This window comes from Molothrus aeneus, chromosome 6 (genome assembly GCF_037042795.1).
Source record: "Molothrus aeneus isolate 106 chromosome 6, BPBGC_Maene_1.0, whole genome shotgun sequence".
NCBI classification, from domain to species: domain Eukaryota; kingdom Metazoa; phylum Chordata; class Aves; order Passeriformes; family Icteridae; genus Molothrus; species Molothrus aeneus.
The window spans coordinates 17,131,759-17,149,250 of record NC_089651.1 but is presented as its reverse complement, the minus strand read 5'-3'; the positions used below and the strand labels follow the sequence as shown (position 1 = coordinate 17,149,250).

The following is a 17,492-nucleotide window of genomic DNA, read 5'->3' as shown; positions in this document are numbered from 1 at the left end:
TAATTGGTTACTATGCAATCACTTATTTTATTGTTTTTCAATGGCAGTTTGGAGAAAAGTTTACAGTGGACTGTCAGGACTGCATTTGCCTGGAAGGAGAACATGGCATTGTATGTGAGCCTCATGTATGTGATCAAAAGAAGGTCACTTGTGATGGAGAAGGCTTCTATGAGGTCACTGAAGTCAATCCTAAAGACTCCTGCTGCCCTCTTTTCACTTGCAGTGAGTTTATACTCTTGTTTCTAGTCTTTCTATACCTTTTGGAAATGGAAAGGAAAAGAGACTGAACTACCTTAGTACCAGAGATCTACAGCAGGGAGTCACAAAATAGTATCTTTTCTCATGCTTTTAAAAATCAACTTGCCCAGTGCTAGGGAAAATACATTTTAATATTGCAATGATTCAGTATAACTGAATTTACAGTTATGGGACTCAACATAACTAAAGCTATAGTTATTGTGTTCAGGGCCACATTTTATTTAAGCAAAATGCAGAGAGATTATGGAATTCTCTGTGTATTTTCATTTTCCAGCAGTTGCCTAAAATCATGGAGAGAGTAGGAGTTGTTCCCTACTTTTTTGCATAGAATGGTGATACTTTATTAACACAGCATAATTGCACAGTAGAAAAAAATTCATAAACTAATACAGTACCCCATATCCAGTGCCTGGATTTATGAGGAAAAACGTGTTCCCTATCTGCAATTTGGTTTTTTTTTAAAGATGATCTGGACTGTTTCCTAGCAATAGAAAGTTCATCCTAAGTGCTTTGGTAGGTGCTTATTTCAAGTAGCTGTGAATGAATGTATTTTCTAGCTTATGATTTTTTTGTTTTCCTCAGAATGCAATACAAGCTTGTGCACAGCTAAAGCCCCCAAGTGCTCACTGGGATTTGAAGTTCATTCTTATATTCCCAGTGGTCAGTGCTGTCCTGTATACCAATGTGGTAAGTCCCTTGGAAATACATTACAAAGATTAGCCTTATCGTTTTATTTATTACATAATTTAGCATTACAATTAAGACTATGCAATAGCCTTTTGAAAGAGGTGTTAAACACAATCAGATTCTACAAATTCAATACTATTAAAATTGGTTATTAGTGCTATAGTTATGAAACTAGGAAATCAGATACAGCTCAGGTGACTCAAGTTCAATTTCCTGCTTATAAATACATGTAAGAACAGCTACAGAATTACCTTGGATGATGGTCTCAGCTTAATCTAGCAAAGTCCCTAGAAGCATCTCCAGTAGAAGACAGATTTGCAGTTCTTGCTAACTGAAACAAGGAAGTACTTGTATCATTAAGTGGACATTCTTGGCTATGAACTGTATTGCATATTTTGGGACAAATCTTTTTTCCTTCTTGCGCATGCAGTATTAGTTTTTATACTTTATACATGTCCTGTCTGCTACCAGAACTGGGGAATAACCATATGAATTGTGATTCATTGTGGAAGAAATGAGTTGGATTAAAGTGGGTTGAAGACATTTTTTATTCATTTTTTCTATCTAAACTTCTAACTCCTTGTTTATTAACAGTTCCCAAGGGAGTTTGCGTACATGAGAATGCTGAGTTCTTGGTAAGTTCTGTTTCAATAGTCTTCAAAAATGCTTAAAAGACCATTAGTATACTTGATCAGAAGTGCTATGAAAAGGTTTATCCAGTACAATAAATATTTTATAAATTTTTGCCGGGAGTTTATCAATTTCACAAAGCCTAAATATTTTTTGGAAAGTTTCCTGGAAACTTTTCAAAAGGAAAGAAATTGAAGAGCTGCATTTATGTCAGTACCATAGAGGAATTTGGGTTAAGTGTGCTGGCATTTAAAAAAGTCAGTCCACATTTACTGTCAGCACATTATTGCAGTTTTAATTTTCAAAAATTAAAATACATACAAATAAGTATTATTCTAACCAAATTTAGATTTCTAATTCTCTTGGGTTTAGTAACTGTACCTTTTCTTTTAATATCAGAGCTTGTCATTGATATACAGGACTTCAATAAAGACACATTAAATTATATTCAGTATTTTAAATGTTGTCTTCTTAAATGACTAGCCAAATAGCTATCCAGTTGTCTTTATCTGATTTGTTTCCTTTTCCATTGCTTCATTTGCAGATTTTAAAATAATTAATAAATGCCTGTTTAAACATTTAATAACTCATTAATATGTGGGTTTTTCTTAAAATGTGTAGCCCAACTCCTCAGTCTTTGTTGACAAGTGCCAGAATTGTGTCTGCACAAATGATGTTAACGTCAGCACTCAACTGAATATCATCTCCTGTGAGCGTGTCCCCTGCAACACACACTGTCAACCAGTAAGTGGCAAACTTAAAGGAAAAAAAGACCCCAAAATACCCCTATATGTGAACTCCAGTTCGATCAATGAGTGGTATTAAGCAAAGGACAGGGAGTTGAAACCCAGAGATCAACTCCAGCATGGATATCAACTGTTCTTTGAGCAATCTACTGCCTGAGATTAACTGGGTAACTGTCAGCATTTAGTTCACACTGGCATAATTAGCTGGGAAATTTCTGTAGACCACCTTGTGGAGTAATATTTAATTACTATGTGCATTTATTCTAGTGCTTTAATTTATTCCATTTATAACCTGCTTGTATCACTTGTCTCCTGTTGTCTCCTGTTGGTTTGGAACACAAAAAGGCACAAATCTTGAGTGCACTTCAAAGCATAATCAATTGATGGATTCATATGTTTTCACTTATTTCTCAAAAATTGTAGTGCTATTGTTTTTAATTACTTTTAATTTCTAGGGATATGAACTTAAACCAGTGAAAGGTGAATGCTGTGGAAAATGTGTGCAGACCAAGTGTATTATACAGACAGCAGACAGTTCTGAACTCATCTTAAGTGTAAGTATGCTCTATGTCTTTCTCCAGTTCTCCATCAAATCTGTAAAGTTTCCAGTTCCAAAACAGGAACATCTCTTTGCCAGAGACAAGGCTTTAGTATAAATTTGCACCTGAAAGATCAAAATCTCAAAACCTAGCTACAATTTTTTCACCTGAAAGTAGGTGTCATGAAATAAAATTATCTGTAAGGCCCTTCCTGGAATAAGAAATCCAATACCATTGGAAGGGGTTTTCTTCCAGTGTCTGGAAGCTTCAGCTTTTCTATGTTATTTGATTTCTGTATGCTGAAAAACACTATTAAAGCCTGCATATGAAACAATTATATTGCCCTAGTACGATGAAGGTTTAGAGTCTTTCTTAATTAATATAAAACAGTCTGGCTTTTTGAAGGCAAAATCCATTGGCATGGATGATTTTGTTAAAGTACTCCATGTACTTTAGAGACATTTTTCTCTCTCTCTCAAGGAAAATACCATATAAAACTGAAATTCTCTCAGTGTAGGGCATATTGCAATACATGTCATGATCTGTATCCCAAACGGCTGTTAACCTAAAAATAATTGACTAGGAAACAAGATGAAGGTTATTATCAGAGGGCAATAAAATTTCTGTCTGAGCTCCCTTCAGCTTTCCTTATTACATTTTGAATTTTACTTGCAGCCTGGAGACTTTAAAAATGATCCTCACAACAACTGCACCATTTATAGCTGTGTAAATGTCCATGACCAGCTTATTGCTTCCACATCTGAGATTACCTGTCCAGCATTCAATGAGGACAGCTGCAAACCTGTAAGTAAAAATGGAAAATTTACCCTCTACTCCATACATAGGTTACTTAATTTTATTTCAGCCATCTAACTAACAACAATAGTAAAATTTAGTTTTGATGGCCTTTAATCATAATTTCTCAGTCCTTAGGGCAGAAGTTCTAGATGCATCCATGCACAGCCCTATAGAGTATATAAAATAAGATACCTGGGTGAGAATTCAAGGTTTATAATTGGTAGCTGTCTCTCAGTAGCCAAAATACTGGTCAGCACCAAGATACTGAATCTTAGCTGACTGCTGTGTTTGGGGTTCTGTCTCAACAAGAACCAGGTTTCCTTGAATGTTAAAACACAAGCTGTTCAGTCAGTTAGTAGATTGCCAGTAACACTGTGCATAGTCCCCATTCAAATACAGAGGACTCTGAGAAACCATTTGTTGGAATTGCTTCTGACCAAAAATTACATGATGTTAACTGTAGACTTCATAAAGAATTGTTTGTATTTTCACAGTCCTTTGTAATTTGATACATTTCAAGTCAGGAAGAGGCTGTTATCTTTGGTTATTTAGATCAACGTTATAGTACAATAACCAGTTTTCACTGTTATTTACAGCCACTGAAGAATTGCTCTCCTCAGTTTTTGGCCTTAATGACTTTTTAATATAGAAAAATAATATAACGTAATTTTTTTGTTTCTTTTTTATTTTAGGGAACTATTTCATTCTTACCTAATGGTTGTTGCAGAACATGTAAGTATGCCAGTGTATCTGAATCAACAATACAGAGAATGAATTGTCTTCTTAAATCAGCCCATTTTCCTGATAAATTTGTATTTAAATAGATACTTCTACATTTATATTTGTCATTCCAAGACTTCACTGTCCGATCTCTCTGGAGATGTTTAAACTGAAGCAGAAAGAGCACTTAAGGCAATTCTTTGAGTGCACTAGTGAAGCCCAGGGAATGCTGAGGTGCGAGGGACTTCTGGACCTATTTCACTGAAAGTATTTTCTGCTCTTTCCCTGTAGGTGCCCCTCTGGACAGCAGCACACCGTGCTCTGTGCGCCACAGAAAAGACTTTATCGTCTACAATGGCTGCCGCTCCGTGGACAGAGTTGACATGACTGAATGTGAAGGAACATGTGGAACGTTCTCGCTGTAAGTAAACTCACCAGACAATGAGATTTAAGCCCTGGTGGCACTGAGCTTGTTTATATAAAAGGAACAATAAATAGTAGACTACACAATGGTAGAAGACCTGGAACTATCTGCTTCATTAATCATGGACATAAAATCATGGAATCTGTGACCAACAAGCTGATTTGTCGTACTACAAAGCAGAAAAGTGTATTAAATTGTCTTGGGATTCAGTCAGCTCTGATAAGGCCTATTCATCCATTATGAGCTGGCTTTGTGTCAGACCACCTAGGCTAGAAATCGTCACAAAAGAACATGGATTATTTCCTGTAATGAGAATGAGCCCAGAGAGCAGCCAGACTTGGCAACTGGAAGTGGAAAAGCTGCTTCTCAATAGTTAACAGCTTAAATGAAATACACATACATCTTTCAAAGGAAGATTCAAATATGCACAATTTTTATGCAGTGAAGAAATGAGAGGTTGCTTGAGTTGTGGTGTTAGTAGAGTAACTTGAGTACATTTTTCTCTGAAATGAGAGAATATATTAAAAATTGGTTATAAGGAAGTGGTTAGTAGGACATCTGGTAGTGAGCTACTAAAACACTGGAAAAACAGCTCAAGCTCTCCAAAGAAACTGCCACTTGCTGCCTATCAACTGAGCTTGCCACAGTGCACCTTGCATGGATGAAAACTAATCTTTAGTATCACATGGAACTCTGAGAAGTCAGGGAGTTTATTAGTATTTTGAAATTCCTGATCATCTTAGGGTCTTCTTGTGGTTTCTTCTACCAAATACAAGAAAAAGATGGATCTTGTCACAGTTTATAGCCTGATATTGACAGATTCTTCAGGTTAGGAATGGTGCTTAGGAAGCTGATGAACACAAGATTGCGAAAAATATTTTGCAGTGAGATGGGAACAGAAAGAGCTGCTGCTTCCCCTTCGTGTTAACACTGCCCTGATTAGGTTAGGCATTTTATAATCACTGCTCTGTCAGATGAGTTTAGCACTTCCATTAGCCACAACTGTGGCTCTTCTCAACAGGAGTTCTGTACCTGATTCCACCCTCTCCTGTATGTTGGCTTCTGGCACTGAGTAACATTGCCATTTCGCATATTGACAGATACTCTGCTGAGGCCAATTCTATGGACCACAGCTGCTCATGCTGCAGAGAAACAAGCACCACTGAGAAGCACGTGGTTCTGAAATGCCCTGGTGGGCACGCAGTGTCACACAAGTACATCTACGTGGAGAGCTGCAGCTGTCAAGACACAGAATGCCAGAGGCCAGTGTCCAATGAGCTGCAATGAAGTAAATGACAAGGTGACCACTCTGAACAGGATCAAGAGAGCCATCAGCTTAACATCAAAATGAAGGCAAAAAACCCCTCTGGCATTATTAACTGGCATTATTAATTATTGACCACTTTTGAACTTTATTTTTCCCAGTAACTGCATCCTGCTTTTTCTCTAATTAACTATGCCCTATTTATTCGTGCACAAAATAAGAACACAAATTTGTATTCTTACAAGTGCACAACCTCTTGTGTCCTTTCCAAATTCTCTGAATGATTAAAAGCACATCTCAAAAAGCATGGCTTTTGTACTTATTTTTATACAGTCTTGATGAGTTTGAGTTTGAAGACAGAAGAAAAGTTCTTTTCCAAGTTATAGGAAGCCAAGCGGTTTCCTAAATTTTTGGGGTATCTAGTCCTGGCTTCTTAAAAGCTGATCACATTGTGCTGTTCAGAAGACCCAATCTATAAGGTGGGAGAGAAGATGATGCTGTCTGCCAAAATAAAGGCAAAGATGAATAATGATCACCAAATTATTCAGATGACTTGGAGAAACTTTAGTTCATCACCAGAACTTACTTTAGCAGGGCTCTGTATGTTAGAACTGTCTCAGTTCATTGCAATTACGTATTTTCACCAAAAAAGTAGTCCCTCAGCTATATGAAGATCACTCACAGTGCTTTCAGGATGTACAGTTACTACCATAGTAAGAGCTCTCCAAATTCTAACATTTGCAAAACAGATGCCCATCACTAAGCTAAGTAATCCTAGGCTTCCTCTGCAGAAAATGGAAAGCAACAGCCATTTTTGACATTTATTTGTCTCTCAACAAAGGACAAATCTAAAGGAGTGCCTGTTTATCTTATTGTAAGGGGAGCTGAAACAGGTAACTGGAAGATGTTCATTTCTCTTGAATCATCTTAGAGTACAATGAGGGTAAACCACATCTGTTGTAGTGGAAAAAAAAAGAAAAGCTTTTGGTTTATTTTATATCCATTAATGAAATCTTTATTGGCAATAGCCAACCTCAATACTGGCATCTTTGCTCCCTGAAGGATTGATGGCACCATTTTTTGCTACTATCAAATGTACTTCAGCTTAAAAGGCAGATAAGATTTCTGCCTTTTTATAAGACTGATAAGGAGGTGCAGAAAATGAAACTCCGTATTTTTTTTCAGCATTAAAAAGCTCTGATTGGAAAGCAGATTTCTCTGGAGTTGGAGAGGTAGCTGATCTAACAAGAAGGAAGTTTTGTCAGTTTACAGAGCAAGCTGCAGATTAAATGAAGCCCAGTTTCTGCTTTAGTACAGGTTTCTAAGGATTTCTTTCTCTACATTTGTTGTAAGATGTGACTGAGAGTTTTCTCCCAGGGCACATACAAAGTCACTCTCCTCTGTGAACTCTTTGTTATCCAAAAATTTCTATGCTGACACTAGAACCATATATTTCCTTGAGCTTTTTGCAGAAACTGCTTTTATCAAAATCCATTGACATTTAGCTGTCTTTGAGATTTTTATTTTTGCATATATAAAATATATAAAATATATATATATATATCATATATATATAAAATCTTCCTTGTTTCATTTATTTTTCATTAGGTCTGTAGTTTGCACAGGCTCTTTCTGTCCCTTCTAGTGATGGGCAAACTGCTTCTTAACAAGGAATTCTAAAGACCCTGAATTAAAGTCAGTAAGGCTGCAGATTTTGGCTTCACCACTGCAGGGCAGTCTATGGCTGAGAATGTAAAGTCACTTCATACCAAAAAAGCAATTGCCTCGAAAGGGAGTTTTTATTTCATCATGTAGAGGGCTTTATTTCTGAGAATAATGAAATTTATCTCTCCCCACAGACATTTATATGCTCTTAGTAAGCATTGGAAAGACAATTATTCTGATAGGGATTTACATGCAAGGTGTTATTTGTAACAGTGCTCTGGGTTATGGCAGCCCTCTCAGTTTTGGTGCTGGGTCAGTGCTGCCCATAAGCAGGTTCACAAGCACACAATGTCAGAGAATTCTTACTTACAAGTTCTTGGCAGTTCCAGGTCACACTGCACATGCCAAACCTCCCCTCCCTTTTGCACTCTTAGTCACCTTAGAATTTAGTGGTTCAGTTTGCACCTGCATTTCCAGTGGAACTGGATGACACAGTTGAACAGATTAAGCTTTTTCCAGTGGAGAAATCCACTGATAGTACTTGGGAGAGAAAGGAAGAAAAGAAACTTTTAATTGTGTATCCCTACAAAAAGTAGTAGTGGTAGTGAGCAGCACTTTTGCTTCCTTCCACTATCCCTCTTGGAAGTAAATTGAGATCTGTATTATCTGATCCCAGGAAGCATTTTTTTTCTTAAGCAAGAGCTGTTTGGTCTGCAGGCCACAAGATGAGATTCTTCCGAAAAATCCTGAGGAAAATGAGGAAAAAACCCTGAGAAAAAAACCCAAAAAATCTGAGGAAGTGTTTCTCATCGCCCTCTCTGAAAGGGTGATATCAGCACATTAGGGACTCAGGAGATTGTGGAACCTTCTGATCCCATTGTCTTCTAGGCAGGACCTACCACAAAGGACCCTGGCAGCTCCATAGAAAGCATTAGTGCTGGAAGGGAGTGGGCTTGACTCTCTCTGTCCTCAAAGAATGACTCCATTCTCCAGGAACTGCCTTGTCTTTTGCAGTCTAGCAAAAAGAAAGCAGTAGCAAGAACCCATGTCTTGTCTCTTTGCCTGAGTCCTGTGTTCATCTCCTCAAGGAGAGGAGTCCAAGGACTGGAGTCCAAGTAGGACTTCCAGTCACACAGCCTTTGAAGGTGCCAAAACCCAAGGTCTGAGCTCCTGCTGTCTAAGATCACATGGGTTTCATTCCCACTTGTAGTCTTCTCATCCAAGATAGTTGGAATTTCAAACAATTTACTTGTAGCTACCTAGAGATGCACTGGAAACTCAGTGTTGTTCATAGGATTCTTCAGCAACACAGTGAGAACTTCCATCTGCAGTTAAAAAGGAGTTCACAGAAGATTTGCTCATAAAGAGAGCACAGTTTTTTTATGAAGCATTACTGGGTATGTGTTTTGAGAACACCAGAGACAGAAATGAAAATACTTGTTAGCAATATGGAAAAATCACTGCTGCTGAGGTGAGGCAGATGGGATTCAGAAAGAGAGGGGAAAACGCATGCAAACCAAGAAGAATTCTTCCCAAAATAATACAAGGTAGGGGTTTCTGATCTAATAACTACCTTGTCTTCTGATCTAACTATGTTCTTTAATAGTATTATTTTGTTCTGTGGAAGGGGTAAGATAAAATTTTCAGCGTGTTTACCATTTAAGTGTACTTTGCTAAACCACACTTCACTGAACTAAGCACATGCAACTCTGCACATAAGCCCCAGTGAAAGGACTTTAGCAAAGGCAAAGCCCTAAGTAAATAATCCTGCAGTTACTGTGCTTGTTATATACTGTTGCACTTGTCTGGAAAAGCAAACTGAGATACCGGGAAAAGACAAAAATAGACTTACAAACTCTGAGATCACAGAAAAGAACATTCTTGTCGTTTTAGGTCTGAAAAAAATGAAATACATTTAAATAACTGCAACATTGATATACAATTTCTGAAATTTCACCTCCCAGTGGAAGCTTTGAGGGGTAGGGAAGTATTTTAAGGCAGAACAAGTTCTTAAAGTTGAGCAGCCGTGTCCAGGGCCAAATTTCCAAAATTAACTCACTCTTTTCAGGCTGCCACAAACACCCATGTTCCTAACTGGCAACCTCCCAGACTAAGGTCCAAACATGTCCAAGCAGGTTACCTAAACCATATTTCCATCACTAATATGGAAAATCCATATGCTTCTAAAATCTGTTCTGTACAAACTGTATTCCCCTTTAATGTTTCAATTTTTCAGCACTCTTACATAAAATGCTTGAATTCTTTTCACAAACTAGTCTCTAGAACAGTAAAAATCCCCACTGTGATGTTTTCATTACCTTAATACTTTGAAAAAACTCAAGCAGAGAGAAAGTATGGCAGAGCTGGCACTGAGAAGGCACACCTGTGCTCCATGCAACTTTCCTTTAAGCAGTAACAAAAGGCAACAGTGATCAAGGACTGTGGCTTTACACAGTGCCTGTGACCTGACACAGCAGTTACATTTCGACAGCCTGTCCATTTGGACTAGTGTAGCTGAGCATTTCTTGCCCTTTTTTTTTTTTTGCAGAATCTATGGAATCCGTATGATCATTCTTCTCCTTAAAAGTACAGGAAGTCTGAGCAAAACGTAAGGGCAGGTAGTTCTTGGGTGGCTAATTCTACCCTCCACACAAAAACCCCTAGGCCAAGGTTGCCTAGATTCCCACCTTAACTTGTTTTCTGCCCCATCTCTTAGCCTTTCTTTTGGCTTGCAGTCACTTTCAGTCATGGTGGACATGGTTACTGGGTATGTATTTCATGTAGTTTCAAGGTTATAGAAGCTTCAGTATTAAGCGTGCAGTGGCCTCCTCTGAATTATCTTGGCACCCAGGAAATTAGACATTGCTTTTTAAAAAGAGGTAGAATCTGCTCTAGTCTAAACCCCATAAAGGTTTTAAATATTAAAGCAGAAAATTCATATGCTTCCCTTTATTCTGCTACCCCATATTTTTCCACCAGGAAGGTTGGTTAAAGTAAAACCTTTCAAGTAGAAAATCTCTGGGGCCCAACCTCCTGATGAGATGACTTTCTACACAGGGAGTCTCTCTTACGTGAGGAAGTGCCAATAGGTCAGAGAGACCTGTGGGCATGAACACCAATCAGCCGTGTCATTACTCCTTGTATGTGGATTTTGAAAGATCTACATCTTAAAGAAAAACAGAAAAGAGCAGCTGGACTTATTCCTTGCAAACAGGAATAACTAATGTCCTTGATTTGTTCTCAAAAAGTCAAGGAGCCCTATGGCAAGATGAGAGGTTAAGAAGCTTTGTGTCCATTCTAAGGCAAAGTTAAGAAAACATTCAACCACCTCCTACTAATATTGAAATACTGAAGGCATGTGTCATGTATTTTAATGGACAATTAATGGCATTCCCTCCTTTCCCACTGCCTGCCACTGCCTTATATTTAATGACATCTGTTTCAAACTGTGTGGTAGACAGAAATCTGGTAGATCAAATAAATCTTTAATGTAACTTTCCTAAATTCTGTGATATCATGCAAAGGATTAAAAAGGATAATTCATGTTGTTCTTGAATTCTACTGGCAATTACTGATTGTTATAACTACCAGTTATGTAAAATATTTTGCCAAAATCACTTTGGATGTTTTTTATCATGTGGATTATTGGCATAAACTGCCTGACAAATGAAATGTTTTCCTAGCTAATATTACTTTGTTAACGGAGCACACATATTTTCTCTAGGGTTATTTTCTAGGCAGTGCTTGTAAAACACCGTCTTATAATGGATATTCATTTCAAGAAGCAGTACCAGTTTTGTCTGAAATGAATTGGGTAGTTAGAAGATTTCCAAGCTCAACATCCCAGTCTTGAACTGACTCAGGATGGCCATAACTCTTTACAGCACATATGGGATCATCATACCCTTTTGACAGAAGGATATGATGCAAACACAACTGCCAGACTTTAGTACAGTGACTCGCTACGAAGGGCACTGATCCACCAGATGCCTCCTGCTTGAGTGTGTCTTTTACCAAGTTTGTAGCAAAAATATATTTTTGTGAGTCATCGGTGTATTACATTAGCTTCATGATGGCTTATCTTCAGTGAGTCAGTGGTGATAAAGAAACTGAGTTAATATTTACCTATTGTATTTACTAAAATCACATACCCTTTAATGGCAAATGATCCATGAAATGGGCTGTAAAGTGGCCAAGAGGAATTGTTCTTTTTGCTAATACAGCTGCAGAAGAGGGAAGGCCTCTTATCCTGCAGGGTCCAATAAAGGGAAGAGTTATTAGTCCCAGTTTGTCACTGTGCGGGGAATAGTTATAACTTGCGTGCCAATAGCAATAATTCAGTGGTAGGTGATCAACACAGCCTGTAAGCTCCCTGTCAGTCTGCATTTCCTTCTGAAAAGCTTCCATGTATTTCTCCTGAAAACCTCAGTGTTTCCACGCTTGAATATAAAAACTTAATTTGAATGCAAATATCCTTCCCCTGTCAGTAGCCCTGAAATCACTGCAGAAGATTGAAGCAACCAGTGATTTCTAAGGAGTGTAGCCCGCAGTATCTGTGGAGAAGCCAGAAGCAGCAGCTCTGGTTAGTCATTGACAGAAACTCTGCTCCCCAAGAAATGGCAAAGGAATGGCACAAATGACAGAGCAGACAAGCAGAGGTAAGAAAATGGCTAGGTACAGAGCAACAGGACTGGGTTTCCCATTTCTCTGAGTAGAGTTTTGCTCTTGCTTTTCTCTGGGCAGGATCCCAGATGACTGATACTACTATCTCTGCTGACTAGAGCATAAGTGAATGTTGGTTCAATGAATCATTTGTTTTATTCTGTCTTTTCCTTGAAAAGTTTTAACATGCTGTTCATGTTCTTCCCAGGCCCCTAAGTGTTAAGTGGGGCTTACAGGGGGAAATCATGCCTAACTCATTCCTCCTGCCCATCCTCCCATTACCTTGAATCACCCCACACAATGTAGAACACAAAGGGCTGGAAGTTGCAGAGGTCAAAGTCACTATGTCTTTGTCATCAAAGAACTACTCCAACCTGAAGGGTATCTTTGGCAAGTAGTTATTACATGGTTCCTGCTGCTTTTGTGCAGCTCAGTGGGAATAAAGGGGCTTTTTCCAGAGTCAAGAATCATACTCCTAGAGTTCTTCCTTCTACTCTCATACCAAAATGAATTAAATAGGTACTTAGGTTTCTTGGGTGGGAATGGGAAAGGAAGGGGACAGTGACTGAAGAAATTGGACTTTCTCTCAGTAGAGTTCTGCATTTGGATTTTGACACTATCATTGATTTTGGAAAATGAATGTTTTCCAGCTATCCACCTTTACTTCATCTAAGCTCTCTTAGTCTGTATCTGTGGTCTACTGACCCATATGCTTTTCCTTCTGGGCTTCACAGCCCTTCCCCACACTTGCCATTAGCCTTGTTCTGTGGCCTGAACAGGAACTCAGTACAAACATTACCAGGAGAATCTGTTGTATTTGAGTGTATTTCACTGATTCAATTTCAGATCGTCCTCATATTTCAAATGTCATATTCTCATGGTTAAGTTTATCTACTAGGTATTCTCCTAACTTACTTTGTACCTATTTGGACAGAGATCAGGAGGGAAGATGTGCTGTGATTAAAAGGAAAAGCAGCAGCAGTCCATGACTTCCATCACCAGTGCCATAAAGCCTGCTGGTTCTGTATTCCAGCCAAAATGGCAGGGCTTCAAGAACTACCTTCCAGTAGTGCCCTGCCTCCAGTGTGACTGACAATGGAATTAATGGGACAGTGGCAAAGGGGTAACACGAACTCATGTTTCATGTCCTGCACAATGCTCACGCATGCTGGTGCAGACTTTTCTTTAGAGCAAGGGCAGCAGCAAATCTTCATCTGGCAGACGCTGTCACCTGTGATTCTGCAAAGCACCGTGTGCCTGTGCAGGCCAGCTTTGGGACACTCCACTTTGGCAATAGCACAAAGTCTGGCAAAGCTGTGAGCAAGACCCTGTTCCCAAGGCCCAGCTTGGTGCCTGCCAACCAGATAAAAGGCATTCATATTCATATTTCCCAATGGTGCATGGGCAGGCTTGACCTGAGGCCTTGCAAGAAAGGGCAAAACTATGTCCACCTTAAACTGTATCTGTGCCCATTAACTACTGCCAATCACTTTGCTGTTTTCCCAAAGGGAACGGAGCAGCTGAAAGCCTGGCAATGTCTGTTATCCAGGTTTGATTTTCTGGGAGTAGGTGAGAAGGTTCCTCTCTTTTCAGGAGCAGTTCCCCCATGGCACAGATGAGGAAAAGAAATGCAAGGTCAGTTTGTGTCAACAAAGCAAGTAAATTTCCAGAAGGGACTCTAAAATCACTGATATCAAAATATCCTTGTTGGGTGTCCTACAAGGGCCTGTAGAGCTCATGACTTAACTCACTGAACCTTTTATGGGTATGTGGTAGGGTTTAATGTACTTTGAGAGCACCAGGGGACTCTTTTGCAGCAGTGTAATCTAGATGGTGAAGGAATGAACTGTGGTCTACATTATGATGGGACTTGGACACTGCTCCCTTATGATGTTGGAGAATCCACCACTTCTGTGTCCATAAAGAATAAATTAAATCCTATTTGTGCATGTTTTTTTTTTACACCTTTGGTTTTGTTTCTGGTCTACTGAAGCAGTAAATCTGGCCTTTTTTGTAAAATATTTTGAGTACACTTCTTAAGGGACAGTGCCCTCCTGACAAAAGATTTTGCTCTAAATAAACCATACATTATGCTTGACCTGATAATACTTTTTGCTCTGTTTAGAAGTCGCCATTAAAGCTGGTAGAGGCAACAACACATTTGCTTGTGCTGGGGGATTCTGCTGATGTGCAAGACAGAGAAAAACTCTGAAAGAGGTCAGTGATTGCTGTAACTAATCAGATGTTATAAAAAAAACCCAAAAAACTATTGCTGCCAAAGAAATAGCAACTGTAGGAGGAGGGTGAGGGAACCTATTTTCAAAGGAGGAAACAGACAGCTCTCTGTCTCCATAAAGCAATGAAGAACTGGATACCTGTCCTGTCTGAGAGAGAGGAGGTTTCTGGGTGCTAATAATGAATGACTGAAAGAAAATTTAATGAAGCTCCACCTTTCAGGGACCCTGCCATCAGTGTTTTGTTCTCATGCCAAACTCCTGGACTATAAAAATCTGCCTATAAGCCAAGAAAAAACACTTCCCTGAAAGGATTTTCAAGTTACAACTTCATGGCAAGATGGAAATAAAAAACGGGAGATCGTTTTGGATCTTCTGCCTAATTTGGAGTTTTTGCAAGGCCAAAGAACCAGTTCAGATAGGTAAGAAAAGAATCTAATTCTTGCATTACTTGCTCTCATATGGCTCTCCATAGGTGAGAAATAGAGTTGACAAATGAAAATTTGTCACATATTCATATAAGAGATGTAGACATGCCAGATACTGTTAAACATGGTACCTTTTTATCCTGATCATCAACCATTTGTCTTTTTTTCTTTCATTACTAGGTAGTGTTTTATATTTTATGCTCTGTCTATTCTTAAAGAGGAGACACCCTGGATGCAGCTTGCACCAAAAAACAAACCAAACCAAAACAAAAAAAAAAAAATGGTGACACCCTTTTCAACACATTTCACACATATTCTTCCTAAAAGAAGTACTTACCATATCACCAGCTAGGCTTGATTGACCAGTATGAAATGCTGCATTAGCAGGAATCACATTTTTTGTGCTCTGGTGCACTGCTACCTCCTGGTTTGATTTTTAATCTCTTACACTTTCCCTAACTGCTTAATACACAGTTGATGTACCAGTTATTGCTGCCTCAGTAATTCCAGCAATTTCATTTCCAGGATAGCCAAACTTTCTCACTTGCTCTCACGACTGTGTAGAAAAGTGCTAAATTGCCCTACTCCAGTGCTGCAACCCCCTATGACAGTAGCAGTCCCTTTAAAAAGCTGTTTCTGCAAGGACTTACAGGGCACTTGAGTTTGGGCTGCACATTTATAACATAAGGATCTGAATTTTTCAGTTCTTCCCTGCTGATTCTTAGGCAGGAATATTTAATTAAATTTTAGAGTTCACTGAGTAAATGAGTAACTTTTTGATTTGATCTGTGGTGGATATCTGTGTTGATAGTCCTAAACATGCTACCTGAACAACACAAAGAAATTTCCCTGTTTCATTTGTCATTCTTTCAGAAGAAATCCTGAAAGTATTTTGTAGTGGACATATATAATTTAATTCAAGGTGATTAATGTTTTCTTTGTGAAAACTGCTCAATGGTGTGAAAACTGCTTTCTGAAGTAATGTCTTATCTGCACTTAGACTATGTATCTATACCTTTACAGAGGTAAAGCTTAGAGGTCCAAAACATGAGTTTTGGTCGAGAAGGAAAACCAAGTATCTCTTAGCCACCAGCGGAAGCTGGTAGCAGCCTCAACCTCTGAGATCAATCAGCAGCTGCCACTTTGCTGTAAATTCATGCCACTTGTGATATCTCCTGGAAAGCACCTCAACACAAAGTCTTGCCTGAGTTAAATGAGATTTAGACATCCAGAATGGGATTCTCATCACTTCACTTTAGGTATCTACAGTGCAAATATGACTGCAGCATGAATATAGACACAGTCTTTTTAAACAATGGAGAGATGCATGTGGTTTACAGCATCTTCTTGCTAGGCACATATGTAAGATGAGAAAACTGAACCTCTTCTGCTTTTCACTGTTAACTTCAAAGGAGACTAGGCTAATCTGCTCACATTGCAGGTGTCTCTGTACTTCAAAAGTAATGGACTTCAAAAGTTCAGTGAGATGAAACTGCTTCCCAAAGGCTACTATCTTCCAGGAGTTATCATTTTTGCCTTTGAAAATCTGCCCCTTTAATGTTTTCAGCAAAAAAAGGGACAAGCACCTCATATGGGGTGAATTTCTAAGCTCCCCTACTATGATTTTTCTTTAGTCCAGGTCTCTACTGTCAGTAGGAGCGAATGTGTCACCTGGGGCAACTTCCACTTCCATACATTTGACCATGTAAAGTTTACTTTTCCTGGAACCTGCACATATGTCTTCGCTTCGCACTGCAATGACAGCTACCAGGACTTTAACATTCAGATCAGGCGCAGTGCCAAGAACAGCTTCCTGATCTACTTCACTGTCACCATTGATGGAGTGGTCCTGGAGGTGAAGGAGACGGGAATCATGGTGAACGGGAAGAAGTGAGTAAAGACTGAAGTGTTGTTTTGAGCTGCATTTTTATTGCTACATGTTAGGTGGTCTGACTGGAAAGCAGTGGCTGTGTATGAGACGTATAGCTTTTTGAACAGGGTATTGTGAAGAGTCCCCCCCCATAGGGTTTGAGAAGGCAAGAGGCATTTAAACTAAACTACACGTCCCAGGGACCAACACCAACAAGTTAAGGAGAGAGAAATGTGTATATTAAAGAAACAGAAGGTGTTTTAAGGTTTCCTTAACATTGCTTTGATTTGAGAGGGAGGGATGAAGGAAAGTAAATAAACCCCAACACTTTATATCTGCAGAAGCTTGGTGGTTTTTCTTTTTTCTCAAAACATTATTTCTGTGGTACTAACCCTACTCTTTTGTGCTGCTATTCAGGAACAGATGGTTCTTTTAGGGATAGTTTTCCATTTCCAGATAGATTTGTCTAGAAAATTGCTCTGCTTTGCAGATCACAACTTGGTCAGGGATCTTCTTATAAGAAAAGGCAGAATTTTTAGAAGTCAAAATCCACACGTTAAATTCCAA

At 38.9% G+C, this 17,492-nt stretch overlaps 2 protein-coding genes across 2 annotated transcripts in view; both read left to right on the top strand.

Moving 5' to 3' along the window:
- The window catches only part of MUC2 (mucin 2, oligomeric mucus/gel-forming), a 56,092-nt gene extending 50,003 nt beyond the window's left edge, over positions 1-6,089 (top strand). Inside the window, exons 53-61 of the mRNA XM_066552530.1 lie at positions 48-222; positions 841-945; positions 1,540-1,580; positions 2,197-2,319; positions 2,777-2,875; positions 3,536-3,664; positions 4,351-4,390; positions 4,670-4,799; positions 5,903-6,089. Of these exons, the coding sequence (XP_066408627.1) occupies positions 48-222; positions 841-945; positions 1,540-1,580; positions 2,197-2,319; positions 2,777-2,875; positions 3,536-3,664; positions 4,351-4,390; positions 4,670-4,799; positions 5,903-6,089 (1,029 nt within the window). The remainder of the gene's footprint in view (positions 1-47; positions 223-840; positions 946-1,539; positions 1,581-2,196; positions 2,320-2,776; positions 2,876-3,535; positions 3,665-4,350; positions 4,391-4,669; positions 4,800-5,902) is intronic.
- An 8,878-nt stretch (positions 6,090-14,967) lies between these two features.
- Positions 14,968-17,492, top strand: part of LOC136557501 (mucin-5B) — a 41,514-nt gene continuing 38,989 nt past the window's right edge. Inside the window, exons 1-2 of the mRNA XM_066551426.1 lie at positions 14,968-15,049; positions 16,690-16,945. Of these exons, the coding sequence (XP_066407523.1) occupies positions 14,968-15,049; positions 16,690-16,945 (338 nt within the window). The remainder of the gene's footprint in view (positions 15,050-16,689; positions 16,946-17,492) is intronic.